Source organism: Atractosteus spatula, chromosome 1, assembly GCF_055471065.1.
Source record: "Atractosteus spatula isolate fAtrSpa1 chromosome 1, fAtrSpa1.hap1, whole genome shotgun sequence".
NCBI classification, from domain to species: Eukaryota; Metazoa; Chordata; class Actinopteri; order Semionotiformes; family Lepisosteidae; genus Atractosteus; species Atractosteus spatula.
In genome coordinates, this window is record NC_142706.1 from 7,098,472 (window position 1) to 7,122,963 (window position 24,492).

The 24,492-nt window shown below is 40.2% G+C and overlaps 1 protein-coding gene across 1 annotated transcript in view; it reads right to left on the reverse strand.

Annotated features, from left to right (window-relative positions):
- The window catches only part of svep1 (sushi, von Willebrand factor type A, EGF and pentraxin domain containing 1), a 93,942-nt gene that overhangs the window by 24,352 nt on the left and 45,098 nt on the right, over window positions 1-24,492 (reverse strand). The window contains exons 10-32 of the mRNA XM_088924178.1: window positions 23,904-24,011; window positions 22,819-22,950; window positions 22,353-22,544; window positions 21,560-21,681; window positions 20,178-20,283; window positions 19,057-19,257; window positions 18,068-18,301; window positions 17,364-17,525; window positions 14,040-14,201; window positions 12,702-12,863; window positions 11,141-11,232; window positions 10,005-10,101; window positions 8,534-8,647; window positions 7,886-7,999; window positions 6,512-6,713; window positions 5,587-5,744; window positions 5,183-5,384; window positions 4,613-4,788; window positions 3,994-4,118; window positions 3,027-3,150; window positions 2,508-2,678; window positions 1,568-1,741; window positions 617-736 (exon numbers count right to left, since the gene is read on the reverse strand). Coding sequence (XP_088780304.1) covers window positions 617-736; window positions 1,568-1,741; window positions 2,508-2,678; window positions 3,027-3,150; window positions 3,994-4,118; window positions 4,613-4,788; window positions 5,183-5,384; window positions 5,587-5,744; window positions 6,512-6,713; window positions 7,886-7,999; window positions 8,534-8,647; window positions 10,005-10,101; window positions 11,141-11,232; window positions 12,702-12,863; window positions 14,040-14,201; window positions 17,364-17,525; window positions 18,068-18,301; window positions 19,057-19,257; window positions 20,178-20,283; window positions 21,560-21,681; window positions 22,353-22,544; window positions 22,819-22,950; window positions 23,904-24,011 — 3,450 coding nt within the window. The remainder of the gene's footprint in view (window positions 1-616; window positions 737-1,567; window positions 1,742-2,507; window positions 2,679-3,026; window positions 3,151-3,993; window positions 4,119-4,612; window positions 4,789-5,182; window positions 5,385-5,586; window positions 5,745-6,511; window positions 6,714-7,885; window positions 8,000-8,533; window positions 8,648-10,004; window positions 10,102-11,140; window positions 11,233-12,701; window positions 12,864-14,039; window positions 14,202-17,363; window positions 17,526-18,067; window positions 18,302-19,056; window positions 19,258-20,177; window positions 20,284-21,559; window positions 21,682-22,352; window positions 22,545-22,818; window positions 22,951-23,903; window positions 24,012-24,492) is intronic.

The following is a 24,492-nucleotide window of genomic DNA, read 5'->3' on the forward strand; positions in this document are numbered from 1 at the left end:
CTGGATCACGTTTGCAGTGAGCACTACTGAAAGCATTCTCTTTGACACATGCGAACAAGAGAAATGCAGAAGCCTCAGCTCAGCCCTGTGTGCTTGCATCAGACACAGACGTCAATATGCAGTTATTGGAATATCAGCAACAGACTGCTAGCAGTTATTCCAAATCTCCAGATCTGCCTCCCCTTATCTCTTGAGGACACACTGTGCTTGACGAAGCTGCTAATGAAGAAAGACTTAAGATTTTGATGTTGACAAATCATTTACCTCTCCTAGAGAACGCAAAGGAGCAATTAACAGGCAAGAATGGTAAGCTACACAAAAGTGTAAAATTTATACCAAGGGATGTAATGTTGCTGGCATGGATAGGCTCCAACTCCCGCTGAATTTGAAGGAGTGGATAGAAAATGGATGCATGTTATGTTAAATCTGTACTATCCACTAGTAAGGTCTCAAATAGAAGACTGAGTACAATTTTGTTTACCATGTTACATGTAGGATATTGCTGCTCTTGCCCTTTTGTTTTGAGATCCTCAGATTAATTCACTATTCTACATACAGTAGATTTCTACTCAAGGATTTCTCCAACCAGCAGGGAAACTTGTTATGAAAATCCTACCTGTACAGTTCCTGCCATCACCACTGTAGGGTGGAATGCAGGTACATGTGTAAGAACCATCCGTGTTGTGGCAGACGGAATGCTTATCACAGTCTGAGCCCAGCGCACACTCGTCAACATCTGAAAATGCAGGAACAGATTTAGTTTGACAGGAAAGAAGCCAACAGTGAATTTTATCTTAAAAGTTTAATATTAAGGTTTTCCGACATTCAGCCTTATGTCACATGAAGTGTAAAAATTTTATATTGCAAATCAGATTTTTGGGGTATTAGGGTATTTTTGTGTGAATTGTTACCATATGACAACGCAAAAACTCTGAGTGATCCTTTGTGAAACTGTCTCTCTATATACAGTCTGTATCTTCCACAGAAATCTCTCAGTTTTGGGGTGATGTTCTTTGCTCGGAAACTACACTATGTTCTTTATTTTTCATGTGCAAATTGACACATTGTCAATTGCTGCCAGAACAGGTATTAATGGGACCAATAGGGGCATTCACCCTGAAGTCTGTGTGGGTCCTAACGCCCCAGTATAGTGATGGGGACACTATACTGTAAAAAAGGCACCATCCTTCGGATGACACACAAAACCAAGTTCCTGGATTCCAGGGCAATTTCTTGGAAAGAGCAGGGGTGTTAACCCAGTATCATGGCTAAATTTCCATCTGGCCTTTACCAATCATGGCCTCCTAATAATCCTCATCTATGAACTGGCTCCATCACTCTGTCCTCCTCCCCACTGATAGCTGGTGTATGGTGAGCGTATTGGTGCGCTATAGCTGCCGTCGGATTATCCAAGTGGTGCTACACTGGTGGCGGTGGAGGGGAGTCCCCATTACCCATGAAGTGCTTTGAGTGGCGTGTCCAGAAAAGCGCTATATAAGTGTAAGTATTATTATTAACATTACTTCAGGTGCCTTTTGAGATTTCTGAACGGATCAGTGCATCTTACCAAGACAAGCAGGTGGGTGGCCACTCCAGCTGCCGCTGTTGGCACACATCACCTTGGCGTCGCCCAGCAGGTAGAAACCAATGTTGCACTTGTACGTCACAGAGTCTCCTGCCTGAAAGCCTTGTCCTGTGTGGGATCCGTGCTCCAGGGGAGGAGGAGGGCCACAGCTGACTCCTTTCAAGATATTAAAAATGCTTTTAGAATGGCATGTGCTGGAAAAAAAAAACTGACAGGGTAAAAAGAATGATTTTCTTATTCGGTGTATCTCACAGACAACATACTGTATGTCGGAAAATGTGATCTGAAAAAGACTACCGACAGAGGTAGCCATTGGAAATTTCTTTCTTTCACGATTGGTGTGCAAAGTGCCGACGAGTCAAAACTGCAAGCACACATTTCAATTCTTCCTGTGAAGTATGTGTTGTGTCACATTGTTGTGATTTTGTGATTAAAAAGGAGTGGAGAACATCTGAACATGTTAATGCTGCATACAGTAATTAATAAGGGGTAAAAATGAGTTTCTCAGCATTTAAAACTGCATACGGTCTGCACAGTCTTGTCAGACACTGCTGGCTGCATGTCATAATATGAAGTTACTTAGCTGAGTATTTTATCCAATGAGAATTATGTTTGTACTCACACATTTAGAAGTCTAGGCGCTTTTGCAGATGCAAATTCAATGCCATATAAATTGCACAAGAGATCGACGGCAGTGTCCATCCTGAAACCTGAGCCAGCAACCTTCCTGTTAAAATCTGGGGCCCTGACCATGACTCAGCACTGCTGCTATTACAGCAGAATATACAATAATAACAAAAAACGATTTAATAAAGACACTTATTGTCAAGAGTCAGTGAACAGGTCTTGTTGAGGACTACAGAGGCTATAGCTTGGTGCTATCTGAGAATGAGATAGCACCAGCTGTGGCGAATGAGCTTACTTTCACACTGCGGTGGAGAGTGGCTCCACTCCCCTCTGTTGAGGCAGTGCTGGACCCGTTCTCCCACCAGGACGTATCCCGGATCGCAGGAAAGTTCCACCTGGGACCCCGCTGTGACGGAGGGGTTCGAGACTCGCAAGTGAGGGACTGAGCGCTCCAGTGGAGGACAGTCTGGAGTCAACAGAAGAGCCGCCAACAACAGATCAATCACCTTTTCATCAGATGCTTTGGAATGTATTATTATTTTTTTAAAGAAGAATATTGTTACCAGATGAACTTTTTCTAACTGTATAAGCTCAATACACAAGAACGCTTTCTCTCAGCAGGTTCGTCTTTCATTGTACTTGCCTGCTTTGTACACGTGTCTGTGTTACATTGTGCTATTGCGCAAAATAAAACATAAATGATGTTTTTTTTTAAAAGTGTATTTCGCAAGAAGAGATGAAAACAGCAAAGTCAAGGTAGTTTTGCAAATGATGTGCAAGTACCAGCTGTTTGCAGTTTCTAAAAGTACCTCACCGGCGCAAAAAACACTGTTGTGGATTGTTTTAACTCTCCCCACAATCCCAGTGAGGAAATCCGACCAAGCCAACAAGTTCCCCCTTCGCAGCTCTTCGGGGCAGCTGCTAGCCAGTGCTTTGATCTGAAAAGAAAGAAGTGGAATATTTTTGATTCGAGTGGTCAAGTTATAATAATAGAGGCACATCTATCGCTCACCTAGAATAATTACATTGACATTTGAAAAAAAAACCTTCAAACTTAATACAATGTCCAAGCAGTAAATGCTACATTTCTTTGCCCTGCCCGTGCATGAGGTATGAGTATCGGGTGATTTCAGATCATTACAGCGGATGCTTCTGCTGTGGCTGGTCTAGTGTTGGTTATGTTCCCCAGTCCTGTTTACCTGTGATCTTTTCAATGTGTGTGGCTGTCTCAGAGATGAAGAAATGGCTCTGGACATCTAAAGGAGTGCTCTACCCATAGGCATCTGAAAGTCTTTTTTGACTTTTTCAAAATCCTTACTTAACCAGATAACTAACAACATTTACAATGATGACCTGGTGACTCACTGATTTACTGGAGACATTTACTGGAGCAATTTGAGAGATGAGCCTCCCTCGGGGTTTTGTAAGCAACATCTCACTGAGAACTTGAACCCACAAGTCATCAGCTGTGAGTCCAGAGCCCCTAACTACCCCGAGACCCACTGCCACAATTGCACAATGGCATTCATATCCTAAGTATATTATGACACCTGGTTTGAATTTCATTTCTTTATTACCCATGTGATGCTTTTCAGGACATCATGAAGAAAAAGGGTACTTTTTGAGAAGGGTTATTCTTCTACCAGTTAATATAGTTTAGTACAGAAACGGAGCAATTGAGATCATCCTGGAGCTAAGAGGCAGTTGTGATAATCACCATGACACATGTGCTGCCTATTTTGCTACACAAAGCACAAAACAGAGGAACCAAGATGATTTACTTGCTGTGGCGTTAGAACGTAATCCCAGATATTCAGCTGGCTCAGGGATCCCACGAAAGACTCGACAGGATTGAAGCCCTCTCCCCTCTCATCTTGTTCCTGCCCCAGAACTAGCACCCCACCACCTGGAAGACAGTCAATTATCATTCATTTCAAGGCAGGGTTGCTGTTAGGTGAGGTAATCAAGACTTTGAAACCTTAATTTATAAGAGAGAAATGATCTATGCAGTGCGAGCATATGGTAATACATTTAAAAAATAAAAAACAGATGATTTTTTAATTATTATCAGATAGAACTAACGCAGCTGCCTCAAAGTTCTTGTGGAGCAAATTATTTTCATTACAGTTCAGATCAATTAATGTAGTTGTAGATAAAACGTATACAGTAGGTACTTTAATAATTACATTTTTTAAAACTTTTTAAGCAGTAGATAAGAGTTCAGATACTGTATGAGATATACTGTGTTGATTCCTTTAACTTATTATTACTTTCAGTCAGCAGGAAATGCAAACAGAAAATAAAAAATATGTGTTAAATCATTTTGAGCAGACTGATGCTTCCGGAAATCTGACCTCTTCCGGAGTAGGTAATAAAACAGCACAGACAGAGGTACCGAACCTGGGATGATGGTGCCTGTGGACAAGCCTTTCCCTCCATCTGAGAAATTCCCATCTATATAGACTTTCCAGTCGCCATCTGCACTTCTCCAGGAAACACCAATGTGATGCCATCTGCCATCATTCACTGAAGGGCAGTCAGTAATCCTCTCCTTCTCATTGACGTACAGCACCCACCTTTCAAAAGACCCATTGGATTACAGGGAACAGAAGCGCAAAAACTGAATCCTTTTAAAGTGAGACGTTTTATTTGGAGGGTGGCACTACTGTCATTTATTGACAAGTGATTTGTCTGTGTTCGGAGATGAGGCTGCCTTTTGGAGTACCAAGTCAATGCTTTGCTCCATCAATTAGGGTCACTTCTGTAATTGACGAGTGGCATTTTAGCTGCTTTATCATGTAAAGCAGTTTAAGACAAAGACCTTCTTATGTATGTATTGAACATGTACCACTGCTTGCATATAAAATCTGAAACAAGTAGATAAGCGACGTCACAGGATTTTATCATTTTTCCTAATTCCTTTGCTTACTTTGCATTTTCTACTCTTTAGATTCAAAGGGAAGTATTTACCCGTTGTAGTCAGTAAATAAGAAGGTGTTATCATTTCCTTCTTCCACAGCATAAGAAATTGGGGTACCATAGTTGATGGTGTCAGATGATTTCATCCAAAATGCGCATGTAATTTCAGTTAGAGAAGGCATTACATTGTCCATCATGACATAGCCATGGATACCAGAAACCTCAAAGTCCAAGTTAAATCGTGAGGACATTTCTATAACAGTAAGAGGAAACAACAACATATTATAAAAACCAAACATCTAGGGATTTACATCTACAGTATTTGCTGACAACTGCATCAATATTTTATTTTCCATTAAACTTATTAATCCTTTTACCTACACACTGTACTGTATAAAACTTGCACGCATTACTGAGCATTCCGGCTGTTTGCATTTTTGTTATGCATTATATACCTGTCTCACACCTGGTTCCATTGAACCCTGGAAGGCACTTGCACGTAAATGATCCTAAACCATCAGCACAGGTGGCTCCATTCAGGCAGGGATTGGGATCACATTCATTTACATCCTTTTCACACATCTTTCCTGTGTAGCCTGCACGGCACTGGCATCTGAAATGCATGGAATCCAGAATGAATTTGCATGCTACAGATATATATTCAAACAGTGATCCACTGTGCATCTCTGCATGTCTTGGAGGATGTGTGCAGATTTTCTTATTCTCTTCTGTGATGGAAAGAGTTGTAGCCATGAGCCGAGTTATTACAAATGGAGTTGGTTGTGTGTGGTGAGGGTCAATAAGGAAACTATATGATAACTCTCAAAACAGCACACACGAAGCTTCGAAAGAAACAGCACTCATGATGAACAAATTCACAAAGGCGTCATTACTTCTGCTTTCAATACACCAACAGAACAAAGGCATTGCTGTGTTGTTAAGTAGGACATATTGCCCCTTTCTTTGTTTTTCTGGCTTTCCACCAAGCTTGACATTCAACAGGTTAAATCACTTCCTCACTTTTCAAGCAGAGTCACTTGCATGTATCTCAGTTAATCATTAATCATTAATTAATCCAAATCAATGCCAAAAAAAAATCAGGTTTGAAAATCCGGACACCTCATCTTTCTAAAAACTAGCATGCACTATGATGTTACCTTTAATGCTCTCTATATACATCATATTGACATGAATTTCCTGATGTTTCTCTTTGATATTTGTTGGCACTTTAATAGGCACACATTTTATTTTTAATTTATAGTCAGTAATGTAAGCTGCTGTAGCCTGAGACACTCATGAGCCTCATGAATTAGCTGTAGGTAGCAGTGAAATATGAAATAATGAATTAAGCAATTAGTGTGAAGGGTTATCCCTGTTTACCTGAAACTGTTGATATCGTCAGAGCACGTACCCCCATTTAGGCAGGGTGTGCTGGCACACTCATTAATATTCATTTCACATCGGTCTCCTGAAAAGCCAGGTAGGCAGGAGCAGCTAAAGAGTCCAACCAGGTCCTCACAGGTAGCGCCGTTCTCACAGGGATTGGACAGGCACTCGTTAATCTCCAGCTCACAGTGCACTCCTGTTCACACAAAGCACAACATCAACTTCAAGGGTGTTTCAGGGGACATTCTTGTCTCAAACAACAAGCCATTGACCCCAATGGCTAGCTGTCTACACAGGGAGGTAATACTGACTTGAAAAATGCAGTCTGGGAAGCTCTGTTAAAAATGGGCAATTTGATTGTGACTTCTCTGGAGTGATGGATTTTAGTGTTTTTGATTGTGTGTGTCAGAAGTTTGAGACATGAAACTGTATTTGGTTATTTTATTGAATATACTGTATACAGTATAAGCTGAGAGCATGTTGATGTACTGTCATTAAATACACTTAATAGCTAATGGGATACATGCAGCAGCTTCCTTTTTTCAGTGAACAAGTACAAGGCATTCTCTCTTTCCTGTTTTTTAAGCGTTTGCATATTGTGTAGCTTCCTTATATTTGATTCCTACCTTTATGACCTATTCTGATAAGTGTGACCAAATGATTTGCAGTTTCCCATTGTTTTTTGTACTTTAGTTAATAAAAAGTCAAAGGTTTCTCTCTCTTTTTTCTCGGTGGAGACCTGGAGGAGTAGAGACAGGGGCAGAAACAGACTGCACCCAGATCACCACAAGGGGGGCTTCACTTCATTTTAGGCAAGAGTCCCCTTGCCACTATACCTAAACCCTGGTTTAAAATGAGGGGTCTACAGGGAAGAGCAACACCTACTGGTCCACCAGCACCACTTTCAGAATTAACTGAGTTCTCCTTCGATGTCTTCCTACCAAATTCATGCACTTGTGAACAAAGCCAGTGAGATTCGAAACAAAATAGAAATAGAAACACTTTGTAGGAAAGCTAGAACACACTGTGACACTAAGATTCAACTGCATAATCCACATGATTATAAAACATTTATTACTTTACTGGATAAGGTTTTCCTGCTTCTTTGTTACTACTGTGTTATAATAATGGAGATCAGCTGGATTGCCCTTGCCAGTGATACTGAACAAAAGGAAAACCCACAGGATACAGTAAGACTCTGAATTTCGTGTGATGGAGGTTATGCTAAAGGTTATATTAAACCATGAGGTATACAGTGAGTATTATACCGTAGTAATTTGTGCAATTACTGTGGACTTTCACAAAAACAATCTCTTGGTGGTCTTGTGGGTTGATTTGCAGGTACAGAGGGTTCATTAAAACATTTACCTGTGAATCCTTCAGCACAATTACAAGAGTATTCATTGATCTCATCAACACAAACCCCATCATTGACACATGGAGAGGAGCTGCATTCATTTACTTCTGCTTCGCACAGCATTCCTAAAATACACCACATACAAAGATTCAGATTCACACTTAGCAGAAGATGCAAAGGAGCACATCCACATACAGGTTGACACACTGGTAATTAAACATTCTTACCTACTTATTAGGGGTACAATGCCAAAGTAAATAAGAGTGGTGAGAAAAAGATCTGTCCTTCTAGCCATGAACTGCTGCAAAAATTCTGGAGCCAGGATGGGGCACCCAGGGCTCGATTCGACCCAGGAAGACTGACTTTAGGTCTTAGAATTGAGATGCTAGACCCACTGTCTACTACTGTCCACTTACTAGTATGTTGTACTAAACTAACACATTCCTCCGCCATCACTGCTAACTCTCCTGACTTACTGCCTGGAAGGAAGTAGGTCTTCAATCCCAGAGATGTATTTTTTCTTCCTGGGGAGTTTCTTTGTTCTTCTCTCCTTTGTGCCTAATGGATGTTCTGTCTATTCTGATGTACTCTTTCTCTGCTTGATAGTTGTATTGTGAACTAAAAAAGTTCATTTAAGATGGTGGCACGTTCCAACATACCTACATAACCAGGCTGGCACTGGCAGAAAAATTCCCCCATGCCATCTTTACAGATACCACCATTCTGGCAAGGAGCGGAGTCACATTCATCAATGTCACTTTCGCACTTGGATCCTGGAAGGTAACACCAGCAAAATCAGGTGTACGGAATGTATTTCATATTAGCTCCAAGGGGATCTTAAAGGTTACAAAAACATGTCAATACACACAACGCATTCATTGCAGAAAAATGATGAGAACGGTGTGGGGGAAACCAACTTTTTCACATGTTATGTTGTTGTCATTGCATCACACTACCATACACTGAACAGCAGATGTAACAAAAAAGCAAGAAGTAGCAGTGTATTAAGTATCTGTTGTGTACAAAATACAGTTTATACCAAGTACTAGCAAATCAATAAACTCTATTATAGTTAACATTTACTGTAGAAGAGGAGGGATAAACAGCCAACAGCAATATCACCCTTCACCTTACAACTGGCAACCCACTGAAGCTCAGTAGGTGTGAGCCTGGCTAGTACTCTGAACCTCTTGGGAAAGCTAAGTTTGCTGCTGAAAGAGGTGTTACCGCTCACCCTGCGGTCTCTGTCGGTCCTAATGCTCCAGTATAGTGACGGGGACACTATACTGTAAAAAGGTGCGTCTCTCGAAAAGAGCAGGGATGTTACCCCAGTATCCTGACTAAATTTCCACCTGGCCTTCACCAATCATGGCCTCCTAATAATCCCCATATCTGAACTGGCTTCATTACTCTACTCTCCTCCCCACTGAGAGCTGGTGTGTGGTGAGCGTTCTGGCGCAATATGGGTGCCGTCGCATCTTCCAGGTGGGGTTGCACACTGGTGGTGGTGGAGGGGAGTCCCCATTACCTGTAAAGCGCTTTGAGTGGAGTGTCCAGAAAAGCGCTCTATAAGTGTAAGGAAATATTCAAATTATTATAGTACATTACTTTGCAAAGTTTCATATTTGAGAATCCAAAATTAATACAAACTCAATTTGTTAAATGTATTCTAATTCTTTCTACAGGCACATAGCAAAATAATAATAAAAACGGACAGGTGTGTAGTACCTTTCATTCCAAAGAGCTTCACATATAGCAGGGGACCCATTTCATTCACCCCTGCAGCCCAGCACCCACCTGGGTGACACATGGCAGCCCCACCACACTGCAGTTCAGACGGAGGAATATTGCTTCACTAATTGAACTGGGGGGGAGCTTTAGGATTGTGCAAGCCCAGAGGGAAAAACAAGCAGGAGACTGAATGAACAGTGCCATAGTGTCTTCCCCTTTCAAACAATCCTTTTTTCTGGTTTATTTCCAGCATCGTCATAATTTTGCTTTACAACGCATTCAAAGAACACTTTGCCCCGGGGCACAGCCCTTTGTGTTCGTGTTCCTGCAAGAAAACTGACACTGTCTTGGTTTTTCTTCAGTTGTTGGTTATCGCTGATATAAATAAAACCCCCTTGCCTGTAAACCCCAACGGACACAAGCAAATATATCCGGCTCCCACTTCTTCACATGTCCCTCTGTTCTGACACGGATTGAGGAAACACTCGTGAAAGACCTGAGGAAGCAAACGGATAACCTGTTATTTGTACTGAAAATGTGTTTTGTGCTGAACCATACCATCAGCTGCAGCAGTTACACTTTGAAGGAGGTGGACTGAACAGGAGACTCTTATTTATTCGTCTGATTAGGGTAAACTCACTCTATGACAGAGACCAATCCCAAAGCCATGGAAGAGGGCTACGTTCTTAGATACTAATGTTGGTTTTAAAGCACATACTGTACTGTATAAGCATTAGAAGAAATTGTATTACGTGATTAAATCTGACAATAATCTTTTCAGGTTTATGTAATTTTTTGTATTAACTATCTCTTTGCTGAAACAACAAATGGTAGACAAATACAACAATCTTTATTAAAGTGTCAATTTTTTCTCTGTGCTTGTTTGTTTGACTATATTTTAGTACACATGTTTAAGAGTAGCCACAAAACCACATACAGAGTATAACATATGTAAGTTTCTTATGTGTTTCAGCTCAAAATCAGCACTTGGAATGCTTGGAATTGTGAGTTTCCTTTGTTATGTAAATAAATAAAATGTGCTCCTTGCAGTTTTTATACGCTGAGTTTTCAGTTTTGAGGGGAGATGATTGAACCATATTAGCAGCCAGGTCAGGTCTGGGTTTCAGGGGATTCCTAGCTGTTTCAAACGTTCTATTATTGCAAACAAAATTGGATTTTCTAATTGAACTTCCTTCAAGTTAGACACTCAGATACTTTAGCTGTTTCTGACCAGAAAACACAAAAACCCCCATTAAAACCTGGGAACAGTCCCGTTAACACTGGTGTGCCTAGAAGCCCTGACTAACCTTTAACTGAATTGATGGCATCTCCTCACATGTCATTCAGCAGTTCAGCAACTAGGACTGCAGAGGTATATTTTTAGTTTTATTTTCTGCCTTTGCATTGGATGTACGACTGCACAGAAAGGATTCTGGGATTGCATCTGACATGTTCCTGTCAGATCTGAGAGCAAAAGCTGGCATGTATCACATCACTTTTACAATTTACAATGTCAAAGATAGTCCTTCACAGACCTGGCTGCTGGCTTGGTAACTGTTTCTGATGCTTTCTGGAGAGACTGAAACCACCACACTCTCTTCTTTTGGCAAGAAGCTGGAACCAAAGCCTGCATGGAATTAAACATGGAGTCTGAAAATGCTTCTGAAGAGGCCAATGCCTGACTAGCGTTTATTGATCAATCACTCAGTCAATACTTTTATTGCCATAACAACTACAGGAGCTGTATGGAATTTGGTTTCATAAGCTCATACAATTAATGGACATACAATACAAATAAACAACATAAAGCTTATAATAGACAGCGTCCACACAACACATCTTCACGTACAATACTAGACGCACACCGTGACCTGATAGAGTAACATTGAGCCATGTAAAAATATCCGATTTTCAAGTGTTTATACTGTACTCAGCATGGCACCACTTCGCTACCAGAGCTCACAGTGTACAAATGTGGCAGTACATTACATCTTACATCAAAAAATGTACACCCTTCTCGTTGTGATGAGCAAGAAGAGATTGTTCCCTTTAAAGTGTGTTAAACAAAAAAAAAACCAACATAGGCAGTGGGCTAACCCTAGGCTGAAAAGAACCATAAAATAATTTGGGGCACATAATTTAATTGCTACAATTATTGAACCATTGGCTGGATTAAAGTCTTATACCCGAATATGTGCTCTTGGCCATATTCTGGATACAGACAATGACTTTCTAATATATTTTTTATACTTTTTGAATGGTTTATTTTTTTATATTATCAATGCTTCAATGTTTTAGCCTCAGTTATAGTTAAAGTTCCCTGTGTTGTTAGGCATTTTTTCTGCTTTTAACAGGAAGTGTTTTATGACATTATAGGCAAGTGTGTAATAGTGATTAATCATATGCCAATCTGTGGTAAATGAGCCTTAAATTAATTTAATTGAGAGCGAACCTCCCTTTTACCTAGCAAAACTGGTATACATACAGTATACATATTTAGTTAGGGGTCCCTTTCCTTTATACATTATTCCTTCAAAAACATTCTTTAAGTCTTTGAGGAGTTCATCCTTGGGTAGAGTTTGCCCACTGCAGACACACAGTACAGAAGCAAAAAAATAGGTCATATAAAAAAAAATAAATGTTTCTGTGGGCTATAAGATTTTGTTTCTTTTTTTAATTAAGAATGTCTCCAAAGGCATGTGATTCTTGGTAGACAAGAACAGCAAAAATCTTTTAACTAAGTGATGACTGAAGAAAACAGTCTTCAAGGTCTTTTTTTACATATCTGATTCATTCTTCTGCGACATCTTTGAACTTCACAAGACGCCAGAGATTAGACTAAGAAGAGGCGCAGACGAATGAGAGAGAGAGAGAGCTGCAGAAGACAAGGTAAGAATATTGATGGCTCCCAGAAAATCTTTAAATGTTTGTTGAAATTGTGCAAGTTTTACACTAAAGGCAGAAAAAGAAAGATATTTAATCCATCGAGAACGTTCTTCCTACACAGCACTCGGAATTCTAGATCTAGGCATTTTACTTTTCTGTTACAGCTGAATAAAATCTTTTCAAAGGAAGAAAATACTGCAGAAAACTCACTTGAACAGTCACTGATGGCTGTGGCCCCAGAGATAGTTGTGGTGCCATAAAATGGGCAGGACAAACAGTAGGAGCGTCCAGCTTCAGGCTGGTAGTAGTCTCGTGGGCAGCGGTAGCAGGGCATTAACCCAGTACGAGAGAACTGCCCTGCAGGGCATGGCACTGCAGAGACATCACACAATTCCTCAGTGCTACATCGTCTCCTAACAGCAGACACCCGTGGCTTTGAAACGTTAAATGTTTCTTTATCTCAGGAATCAAAGGACAACTGTGAGTGTAGTATGCTGTAATTTATGGAATTTTAAAATCCCTTTTTAAATTACTCATTTAAAAGAATAATCATTACACAGATATAGTCCTTCAGTTTTTCAGCTTTATTTACCCTCTTGTACACATTTTCTTTAACAGCTAACTTTTCTTTACAGCCATATTCTGTATAACAACTAATTATTTTTGCTACCTGCAAAAAGGAATCATATTAATACAGATGACTGGAGAATGAAATTGCTCCTTCGTGTGTTTTCCACTGCTGCATCTGCTGAACTCAAAGTATTCCTGAGAAACATTCACAAATAATTTTCAGTGTTTATGCAACAAAATGACGGATTCTCTAATAAAAGCAAAGCACAGTCTCCCTTCCTCATTTAAATCTGTTTAACAGTTAGAAGGGATTGTGCCTTTTCGGAGTTTAGAATTCGTTCAGCACAACAATTATTTTTATGTTGGAGCTGAGTAAAGTGATAACCCAACTTAGTAAGATACCTATTTAACCTGCAGAAACATTTAGCTGTGAGGCCTCTCGAGTGACTCAGCTAACAAAAACAAATGGTGAAAGTGCAAGCTAAACTCTCTGTTCCAGGCTGTATCATTCACCACTGGCTCTGGAATTTCCTAAATGGCAGCACTACAACTGCCTGCGGACCTCAGGTAGGGTGATCTTGAATCACACAGTTTAATCCATTCTTTACCAGGCAAAATGGTTCCTTGAGACAAGAGTCTGAGTAGAGGGCCAAGCTGACAGAAAACTGGAATTTCCAAATTGGAAGACTATACGAACAAAGGGTTTGCTGTGGAAATATTCTGATTTACAAGGGGACTGGACATGCTACAGCAGAATGTTTCATTCAAATATTCATTAATTAAATCAAATGATTTAATTGTTTTAATAGAATAAAATGCTGAAGACCACTGCAGGCCTCATGTACGAGAGCTATGCACTCTTCGATGTGTGTAGAGTATTAAAACGTTAAAGTGACTCTCCTTCACTTAAAGTAGACTGTATTTTGTTTTTCAGATATCAACACTGAACATTTCAAAATCATCACTGTCAGCACTCACCTCCGCATTCAGTCACATCCACAGCTCCCCTGTTCACTGTGGATGTGTCTTTAGGACAGACCTCGCATGACTTTGACCCAAACGCTGGCTGGTATTGCCCTGAGGGACAGGACTCGCAGGTTTCCAGACCATTGGCGGAAAAGCTCCCTGGTTTGCACTGCGCTGAACATGAAAATAATAAAGTTATCATTTTGCTGCAGCATGGGAACATGGGACAGAGCCCCAGTTAGCCCTGTTAGAATCAAGTCACACTTTTGTGTCAAGACTGAAAGGCTTTGGAAAAGAAAATGAAAGAGACATTAGCTGATACATTTTTCATTTTATTAATTAAATCAGAACATCTTCAAATGTCACAATCTGTTTTTACTGTTATCGCATTATTCATAATGCAGGACAACAGTGGTTGTGTGGGTTGAGGGTGCATACACAATTGTAGTTGATTTTTTATCACAAAGATGCCTTCGGCCAGTTACTACAAGTTTGCAGTTTTGAGATAGGGTCAACAGCCACCAATTTCTGCTAACCGGATTAAATTCTTAATTTTAAATTTGTCCAGTATACAGAAAGACTGAAATATAAACAACGCTTCATATAATAAAATTCATAAATTAAAACTGGATGGGTCCTTGACTACCCGTGTACTGTGTGCTGCATGTATATTTGCCTTGTACTTTGCAGGAAGCAATACACCACAAATAGCAAAAGGTTTTCACAAATGCACGTACACAGCCACTCAGAAATACACAGGCAGCAAGCAGAGATTTCTTTCTCTTTTTGTTTCATCCCTGTGATTTATGACAGCCCCACAATTAACATTTGCACACAAAAAAACACTTCCTCCATATTCTAAGAAGTGTGATAAAAATAAAATTCTACCGGTACCACATACTCATAATGTGACTGATTTGCAAAGTGAAGATAAATAACTGAACACCAGCATCGCATAAACACTTCATTTAATAGCCTGTGATGTTTATTAGTTAGTAAAGTTCAGTTATTTGCAAAGTGTATTTATGTGAGCCAGAAAACAATATGAATAAATCAGGAACAAAAAGCTTCTTCAAAAACTAGTTTGTGTTTTAATTGGATGTGGTGTAATTCTTCAAACAGGATCCTTTCAGATCCACTTGTCATGAATTGTTGTACTGTATTTCACAACAGTAGGATCAGGACATTTATTTTAATGAGAAAAGGCCAGTTTATTTTTACTCTATTTTGTTCATGAATCTAATTAAGATATGTGGCATTCAACTGCATGTAATGTATCAAAGACTTAAGACGGAGGTCATGCAATTTCAGTACAAAAAACATTTGCCATATTCATTATGTGCGGTTAAGAGCTAGAATTATGTTGTCAAACGATATTTGCGAGAGAAATGTATGCATTCATCGTGAATATTCTGTGCTGATTTTAGTTATTAAGAATGACTGCTTGCCATCATGAAGCATTTCTTTATTTTGTTTGTGCCTTGTTCCTCACAGCACATTCATTTAGATATAAGGCCAGAGAGAGTTACAATTAAACTCTCTGCTGATAAATAAATGTAAACTGGAAAAGTTTTTAAAAAATGCAAACACTAGTAAATTATTTTCAAATTATACCCCATACCTTTATGTGGTGAATGTAATTCACAGTACAATGTCAGAACCTAGCATTTACTATTTAATCACAAACACAATAAAGATTAATGGTGTAGAATTCAAATTCATTCAGAGAAAACCACTTTTACACATTGCAATCAGTCAGATCATCTATTTTCTGATTTGGCTTAATAAAATGGAGTGAAACAAGGATAAACTCAAATTTAACAAGAAAAATTAGATGACAAGATCCAGTGTGTACAGTATGCAACAGCGAGCATAAAGCAGTCTTTATATCATGCAGAGATGTGTAAGATCTCTGCATGATTTTTAATAGAAATATGAAAATTAAATCTAAAAACATGCATGGTCAACACCAAAAAAGCTTAACTTTTCATATAGATCACTTTAAAAAGGGAAATAAGGGTGGATGCTACACATTGGTGGTGAAGGAGGGGAGTTTTCATTTCCTATAAAGCGCTTTGAGTGGCGTGTCCAGAAAAGCACTATATAAGTGTTAGCAATTATTAATTATTATTATAAATACATTCCTGTTTTTATTATGCAGCAACCATCCATTATGAGAACAACCCTTGTGAGGACTGTGGCAGGCTGAAGCATGTATCCCATGCACAGGACCGAAGGCTGAACTGAGAGCACATGGCTGCTCTCCCCCTTTACTTATACAGTATGTAGTAAATGTCAGTATCTTGGACTGCAGAACTGATACATGGCATGTATACTGTACTTGCAATAACAACACACTGGCCTCTAGAGGGCACTAGTTCACAGAAACTCTGTTTTCCATAGTTTCGGGGTTAATTGTTATTTTAATACCTTTTGCAGGAATTTAAGCAGAGCTGGGAAGCCAATGGGTTAGGTGGCAAAATACCAAGCCAAAAAGAGAAAGAGAGAGCAGGGGACAGGAGTGATATGCTTGGAAAGCTGTTGTGAAACCCAACAATGAAACAGAAAGTTTTATGCTTTTAACAATCAAGTGTTAGCCTTCAAGCTGACAACAGGAAATCAGCTTAGATTTCCCATAATAAGGCATGGCAGTAGTAAAAAGTAATGTTAGTTCTTCATGTTAACTGTTTAAACTGTTGTTACTTCCGCCAGTGGCTGAAAATGTCATTTCGTAACACATTTAAAATAAAGAAAAATGCCGTTCCACACATAAAATCATCCCTAAAAACATGATGTACCCAGAAAAGAGTCGCATTACATGATTTGCTCTGTACATGTGCCACAGAGCATGTATTGGATATAGTGTATAGGTATAATCTTTCAACCCCCCCCCCGTGTGGCATATTGGCTCCTTTTCAAAAATAATATGTGAACAGTTATGTTTAGGATGTAAGGACAGAGTGATGACAAAGCAAGAGTAACCTGAAGGACGTGCTAGTGAGTATTGTGGAGCACAGGCCCTGGTGTGCCTGCATAGACTGTTCAGGCTAACTCTTGTCCCAGACCTGGACTAAACCTGTTCAGTCCAGTTATCCCCCCTGCAGTCTCTGGACGGGGTCTATAGTACAGTAGCTCTGGCCAGTTTTCAGGCCAGTCCTCAGGGCATAAACGTTTTCACGGAGTGAGGAATAATCTGAGATAAATCCAAAAAATCCAAACCTTTTCACAGTCCTTGGGACAGGAACCGGCCTGACAGTGTGGGCACTGGCCCAGAACAGTACAGATTCAAACCAGGGAGGCACCTGGAATTGCAACACCATTATGAATGGACCTTACCTTTGCATTCTGCAGCGCTCTTTGAGTGCATGTACACAGTGGAAAACCCAGCTGGACAGCTTTTACATTCTACCTGGCCTTCCTCGTCCTGGTAGGACCCAATCCAGCAGCTTTCACAGGCATTGTACTCCAGGGAGAAGTAGGTTCCGACGGGGCAGTGAACTGCAAAAGAAAACCGCACAAAGCTAAGGTGGGTCTTAAACAGATAAGAAGGCCAAGACACATTCTTGCATTACAAATTCAATTCATAAGGATTATCATTCCACTGCTTCAGAAAACCCTTACTCGGTTCCAGTCATTCCAGAAAATACTTCAGACTTTAATGCTACATGATATACTGATGGTAGCTGTACAATACATGCATGTTCCTTCTGTCAGGATATTGCTCTAACACGTGCGTAACCAGTCCTTTATATAGGTGCTCATTTTTTGCATGCAATTGAAGTTATGGGAGAAGCACTTAGAATGATTTGATTGCGTCAATTTATAAGACAGAGATAGGTCAACAACACTGATAGCAATACAAGAAGAATGCGCGTCACAATGCTGTTTGTCAGATTAAGACCAAGTGAGAATGAAAGATCACACTGCAGTCATGGTTACTGTATACTGCAAATGTACACTGATGCACCAAATACAAAAAGTACACAAGAATTGAGGTCTTAAGACTAGAATATAAGCTCAGGAAAGGAATCAGGACTCACCACACATGCGTCCCTTTAACACTGAGCCTGGTCTACAGAACAAAGACGCCTTCTGACTCTCCAGAGATTTAGTGTCAGCTACAATCACCTCTGAAGCCACGCGGAAGGTGAACAGGGGCTGCTTGCTTAAGGTTCTTTTTAACCGGTTAGTCATTTTCTCCAGGGTTTGGAGCAGTCTCTTCTGGTTTTCTGCTTCCGCCGTGTCATTCCTCTCCGAGGGCAAGGGAACACTTGCTAGGAACACAGGGACAAAGATCCCTTTGGAACTCAGGAGAAAAACGCTACAAGTCTTATTCCTCTGCCCCCTACTCTTCAACCGAGATGCAGTGATTCAGGCTTACAAATATACAAGGCGCTGCCGCCGCATGCAAAAGCTTATATGTGCATCTCAGTTTCTCTTCTCTGTTGCTGTGCTCTCTGCCAAACCAGGTGCAGGCTGCTTCAAAACAATATAATGCAAAGAAGTATTTACAATCAAGTCTAGGTTGAAGCAATGAGTGCATGGTACATGTGCACATATATTTTATAACAATCTTTTGCATTTGTCATTCTAAACACACCCTTTCTGGAATCCCCAACTGACTTTTACATCAGATGACTCCCATTATGCATGGGGAGAACAAGGATGGATAGACATTTTCCTACAACATTCTCTCACTGACATTGTCAGAGTTCAGCAGGCACCTGGGAAGGAACTGCTGTTTCACCCAGGATCTTATCTTATCTGGTCGGCTAATCTCAAACCTGTCCCTGATGGTGCTCTGAGGAAGTCTGAGCACAGTTGATGGCATGACATGAACATGTAACATCTGTGTCAGAGACTCAGTACTTGTTTACTGATACAACCAAAGTAGCACCCTATTTTTATAGAATTAAACAATTTGGGGAAAATATTTTGCCGTACAAACAATGTACCAGTAAAATATAAATTCACGAATCTTAGGCATTTGTGCCTTTTACTATTTCAGGAGGCTCTGAAATAAACGCACCTGTTATGTTGAAAATGATTTGTATTTTCTGGTCTTTTGTAGGGATTTGATGCTGATGCCTTTTCCTCCTGATAGGTACCATTTTGGGTGAGACCCCGCCTTGCTGTTTGGAGGCAAACTGGTCGCTGTGGAAGCCAGAGTCAGTGTAGGCATAATCCAGGCCATCCTGTGAACCCCAGCCATTTCCCCATCCACCTGGACCTGCAACAGCAACAGTACCACAAAACTGACTAAAAATAAATCAATAGTATTGAGTAGCGAGGTGGCTGTGGGGCCGTAGTGGATATCAATTTTTAATGCTTGATAGAATATCTATATTCTTCCTACTTCCACAATGTACAATATAACTATACAACATTGCTGCAACTGTAAAGACGGCATCTCTGAAATATTAGCTGTTAATAGTTTCTTGTTAAAACTTTTATGTGGCAAGGGATTTATACTGCTACTGAACATGTCAAAAAGCAAGCACTTGGGGAAAACTCCTTGATTGTCTGTTTTTCTTGGTTTATCTTAAAAGACACATTAGCTAAAGAGACTAGAAACATCAGACACAACAACGATGGTAAAGTAAAAAGTCCAGCTTGGCTCACTTTCAGTTGTGAAAGAACTGTGCAGTGAGTGTGTGAACTGTGTCTGATCTGGGGAAACTCATGAATGCCCTTATCTCCTGCAGTATTTATTTAGAGTATAGGTTTTAATAGGAAATGTTTTCATCTCCTTATATAACCCACGGCTTTTATATACGTTATAGAATTGCCTGCTGGTTAGGACTGTCAATGAGAACTCAAAAGCTGAAATGTTATCTGAAATATTTGAAATACTGTTGTAGTGTTCATCTTAATAGCTATTCTACTAATTCTCATCTCTTTTGCACTACAGAATGAAGCCCCATGATGTTCAGTTATCTCCCCTTGCCTGTGTCTGTGTTTTTATGTCACAGGTGAAAATATATCTTTATACTGTGGCCCATTTTAATATATAATTTATCAGCTTTAATGTCTTACTCTTCTGTGTTCAGAGCTGTCAGACATCGGTATTAATGGAGCTTTACCAACCTAAATATTCAGGTCATTAAAGAGTAAATGTGAACCCATTCGCTTCTTGAGTACTTGTCTTACCAATGGCAAATCCATTTTCGTAGTCATAGTTGTATTCTAGGCATTGTTCTTGAGGGATTGTCTCCAATTTGCACACCACGTTATCCGCACTGCACAATGAGGGAACCTGTGAAAACCAACAGACACACAGGAGTGAAATGTTCATTTCTTCTAGGCCTTTAGCACAGTTATTATGTACTGCGTGTTATGTCCATTCTTTGGAAAACAAAATCTAGAAATGTGCATTTAAATCTGCGAACAGGAGGCACCTTTTTAAACAAAGGGAGTATGGAAGAAGCTCTATAGCCATGTTGTTGAAGCAGGAACCCTGGCTTCTTTCAAGAAATGGCTCAGGTCAATAAACGTCTACCGAAAAGACGACGAGCAGAATAGCCTCCTCTCATTTGTTACCTTTTTTTTAATATTTTTACGTGTGTAGTACCGATTGCAAGGAGGATGCACAAATTAAACCAGGAGTTGTGCAAGTGGCGTGGGCAGGTTCCCACATATGGGTATTTTGTATAAAACAAGAATATGAACTCAAATGCAAGCAATGTGTTAGCTAAACAACAGAGTTCGTCCAATGGGTGCTTAGCATTTGCTGCACCCCACTATTGTTTGTAGTGGAAAAAAAGCCCCCTTTTAGCTTTTTTCATGGGTGCTTCATTCTTGGATAACATGTCAGGGGATACAGCAGAGTTCTGCAGGTTTTACAGGTCCTTGGGGCTGAGTGGTGGCACTGTGGCTAAGGATCTGCCCCTGTGGCTGGAAGGTTGCCGGTTCAAATCCCGCGGCCGGCAGAGGAATCCTACTCCGTTGGGCCCCTGAGCAAGGCCCTTCACCCCAGCTGCTCCAGGGGTGCTGTATAAATGGCTTACCCTGTGCTCTGACCCCAAGCTTCTCTCCCTGTCTGTGTGTCTGTGTCTCATGGAGAGCAAGATGGGGTTTGCGAAAAGACTAATTCCTAATGCAAGAAATTGTATATGGCTAATAAAGTGGTCTTATGTTATCTTCAAACCACCGGCACAGGAAGAGCTTGGAGAAGCTTGTAAAACTTGTCCATTTAAGCCAATACTCAGCTGATTAAGGGCGTTAAGATGGCAACTGGACTGAAAACCCAGAGACACAGTGGCCTCCCAGGATCAGGAGTGTGAAGCCCTGGGATAAAATACTCTCTTTACCACTACTCCAATCTACTCCACTACACGGTTTAGCGGCAACCAACTCTTTGGTCATTTAACTGATGGTAATTGGCACTTTCAATATAGGAGCTGGTCATCAAATAAAGAGTTGGTCATAACCAAGGAACAGCAATGAAGAAATTGGTAGGGCCACAGGCTGAGTATCCTGGATCTATAGGAATGAAATTATATGGAGAAAGTATTCAGTAACTGCGTTCTTACTTCACCCTGAAGTGTAGTATAAAATTCGCCAGAGAATGTTTTGAGCAGATTAATGTCATCACATCTGGAGGCCTTAAAGAGCATCTCGAAGGGTTTGAAGCCATGGTTCGCAATGCGGTTCACTGTCAGGGATGAATCAACAAGAAAGACATCAGGTCAGAAAGTCACACAAAAAAAATTCAAAGATTTTCTGGTTGAACCTCTTTGAATTAGGCTTTTATGTAGTTTGTATAAGACCTTCATAACGTCTTCTTAGAAGCCATATAACGTGTTATAACATTATACATAAGCGTTATATCATTCTTTGAAAAGATATAACCTTATAATCTTATGAATGCTATAGCATCATTATGCAGGTAACACAGCTCCTAATTGAAAGAGAATGTGACAATTTCTCTTATTTTGACTCGATGTTTGTCAGCCAAATTATTTCTCGTACATTTCACCGTACATAACTATGAGTACAAGTCATTCCTATTTTAATTTTAAGTACAGTACTTACTTAAAGGAAATCAGTTCATTTTACACGAAGAGTTTAAAAGGATTATTTGCACTTGCTGCTCTGTTTAAAGTGCCTAAAATAACGAGGTGATGAAGGAAAAAATCTGTCTTTAACATTGTTTTGGAAATCTCAATGGATCGTCTTCGGATTTAGAAGAAGCGCGGCCAGTTTTCCACAAGAGCTGTTTTGCAAGGGTGGTAAGACGTTCATTCCCAGGACACGACAAATGTATACCTTTATAATACGGAAGGGGGATTTCCATGTGCTAGTAGCACTAATAGAAGTACTTACAGGAACAGTCAGAGAACTCTGCTGAGTAAGGGGGTTCCCACATCCCATCATTTGCACAATAGTAGCTGTGAACGGGCTCATGGGTGAAACTGTACCCCTCTTTGCAGTACAGTGTGCAGTTCACACCATGCTCATCTTCTGTGCAGGTAAATTCTCCATTCACAGGGTGGAAGGGCTGCTCACAAAATGATCCTGCACATGCAAACACTGTATACGTCAGCTGAAGAAACTGTGGTGTACTTTTAAAACAATCTTCAAATCTGGACACGCTTTTCATTGTTTCAATATTTGACAACGGAAAACTGGACAGCTGTAAAAATCAAAATCCAGCCATCTTATAAAGTTGAAAAGAGTTTTAATTCTGCTGATTGAAAAAATAAATCAATGAAGAGTCTGTAACTAAATCACTCAAGGCTCAGATTTTATGTATACAGTTTCTGATCCCGAGGCTAGAATGACCACAGACCTCTAATGATGATGTGTATATCACAGGTCCTGTTGTTGCCAGATGGATCAGTAGCTGTGTACTGAACCACTGTCTCCCCGATAGGAAACAGGTCTCCAGGAGAATGAGTGCTTGATATCATTACAGCAGCTCCTGGCGATGACACAAGCATGTCATACAACAACAATCAAATGTTAGATGGACACACACATGTACTGGCTCATATCTATCATTATTCTGTTGCTAGAATTCGAATTCCATTTTACCTTTTAATGATGATGATGATTATTATTACTAATTTAGCACCTTTTTAACTCTTCTTATCTTGTGTAAGTCCTTCAGCACAGCATCCCAGTTATGGAGCAACAACATAACAGTTTCAATACCTGCACAGTACAAAAGAGGGCAGCACAGAACACTGCTAACATAAGACAAGTCCTAAACAAACTACACTGTGCAGTAGGTTACTATTTAGTTGGGTGTTTCAATGCTTGGAAAGGAGGTATTTTGGTTTGTACATAGTATTTCAGTGATGTTTGGGAAATATATTTGCTGCATTATGAGCATTAAAGTGAAATGACAGCTGTTGAATCTGTTATACTTATTCATTCAGCTGTGCTGTAATTAGTTTCCACATTGGTTGAAATAGAATATGCCAAAATAAGTGTGCAACGCAATGCCAGCATCACTGGGCGTCACATGATCGTTAAGAATAGGAATCCAAACATGCACAAGTTGTGTGACGTTTGTCTGGGTTATTACCGCTTAACTTTATTTAGAGCAGAGGCAAGTAAACAGCAAAGCCATCTTCATTACTGGTTTACACAATGAATTGTAAGAGTTCACTCCACAGGAAAGCTACTGTAATACGACTGTGGTGTGGGGACAGACATAGGATGCAGTATGTCATTGTGGTGAATTATAATGTATGGCTCGTCCTGGTTAGCCAGAAGGAATCAGCGTGTTTGCCCAGTGTCCCACAAAACCCAAAGGATGTAATGACGCATCAAGGCTTACGGAAGGCTAAAGCATTACCCAGGCTTCTTTACTGCAAATTAGGCCTCGCTTTTACGTAATAAAGCTACAGATTCTCTCAGAATCAGTACCAGAATTATCAGAGAACTGTGGCACGTCCCAGACTGGAGTCATCTCTGTCTCTGAGGTGTGGAACGGGGGCGGGGAACGACACCGGTCAATGACAGGGGGCTCCGTGTCTAAAGAGCAGAGAGACCGGAGTCAAGACGAGGAAATCGCAGAGACAACTGACACATGGGAGACATCTGAGGGAAAGGAATGTCAAAACATTTTGTAGTGCTAGGACTGCATTGCTAAGTTTATGTTTATCTGTTTCATTTTCTTCAACATCAGATCACTGAGCTGTTCCTTGAGCATCAGACCGATGGCAAAAGGTGTCAACAAATACGCTTCAGTCGCATTGAGGCTCCTAGTCTGTGCACATACTGAATGCCGAATTGTTCTTTTATGAGCTCTATTAACAAAGTAAGTGGATTTTCGTTCTCACCCATTAGGATACATAGCCGGTGCAGATTCAACATGACAGCCTTTCAAAGAAATCCTCGTCCCCCATAATGCATCACTTCCCCCATAAAAAATGCATGTAAGGTAAAAGCAGGCAGGTGCATTGTGCCCCCAGTGAATCACAGTCATCACAGTCAAGGAAACATCTTATATTTT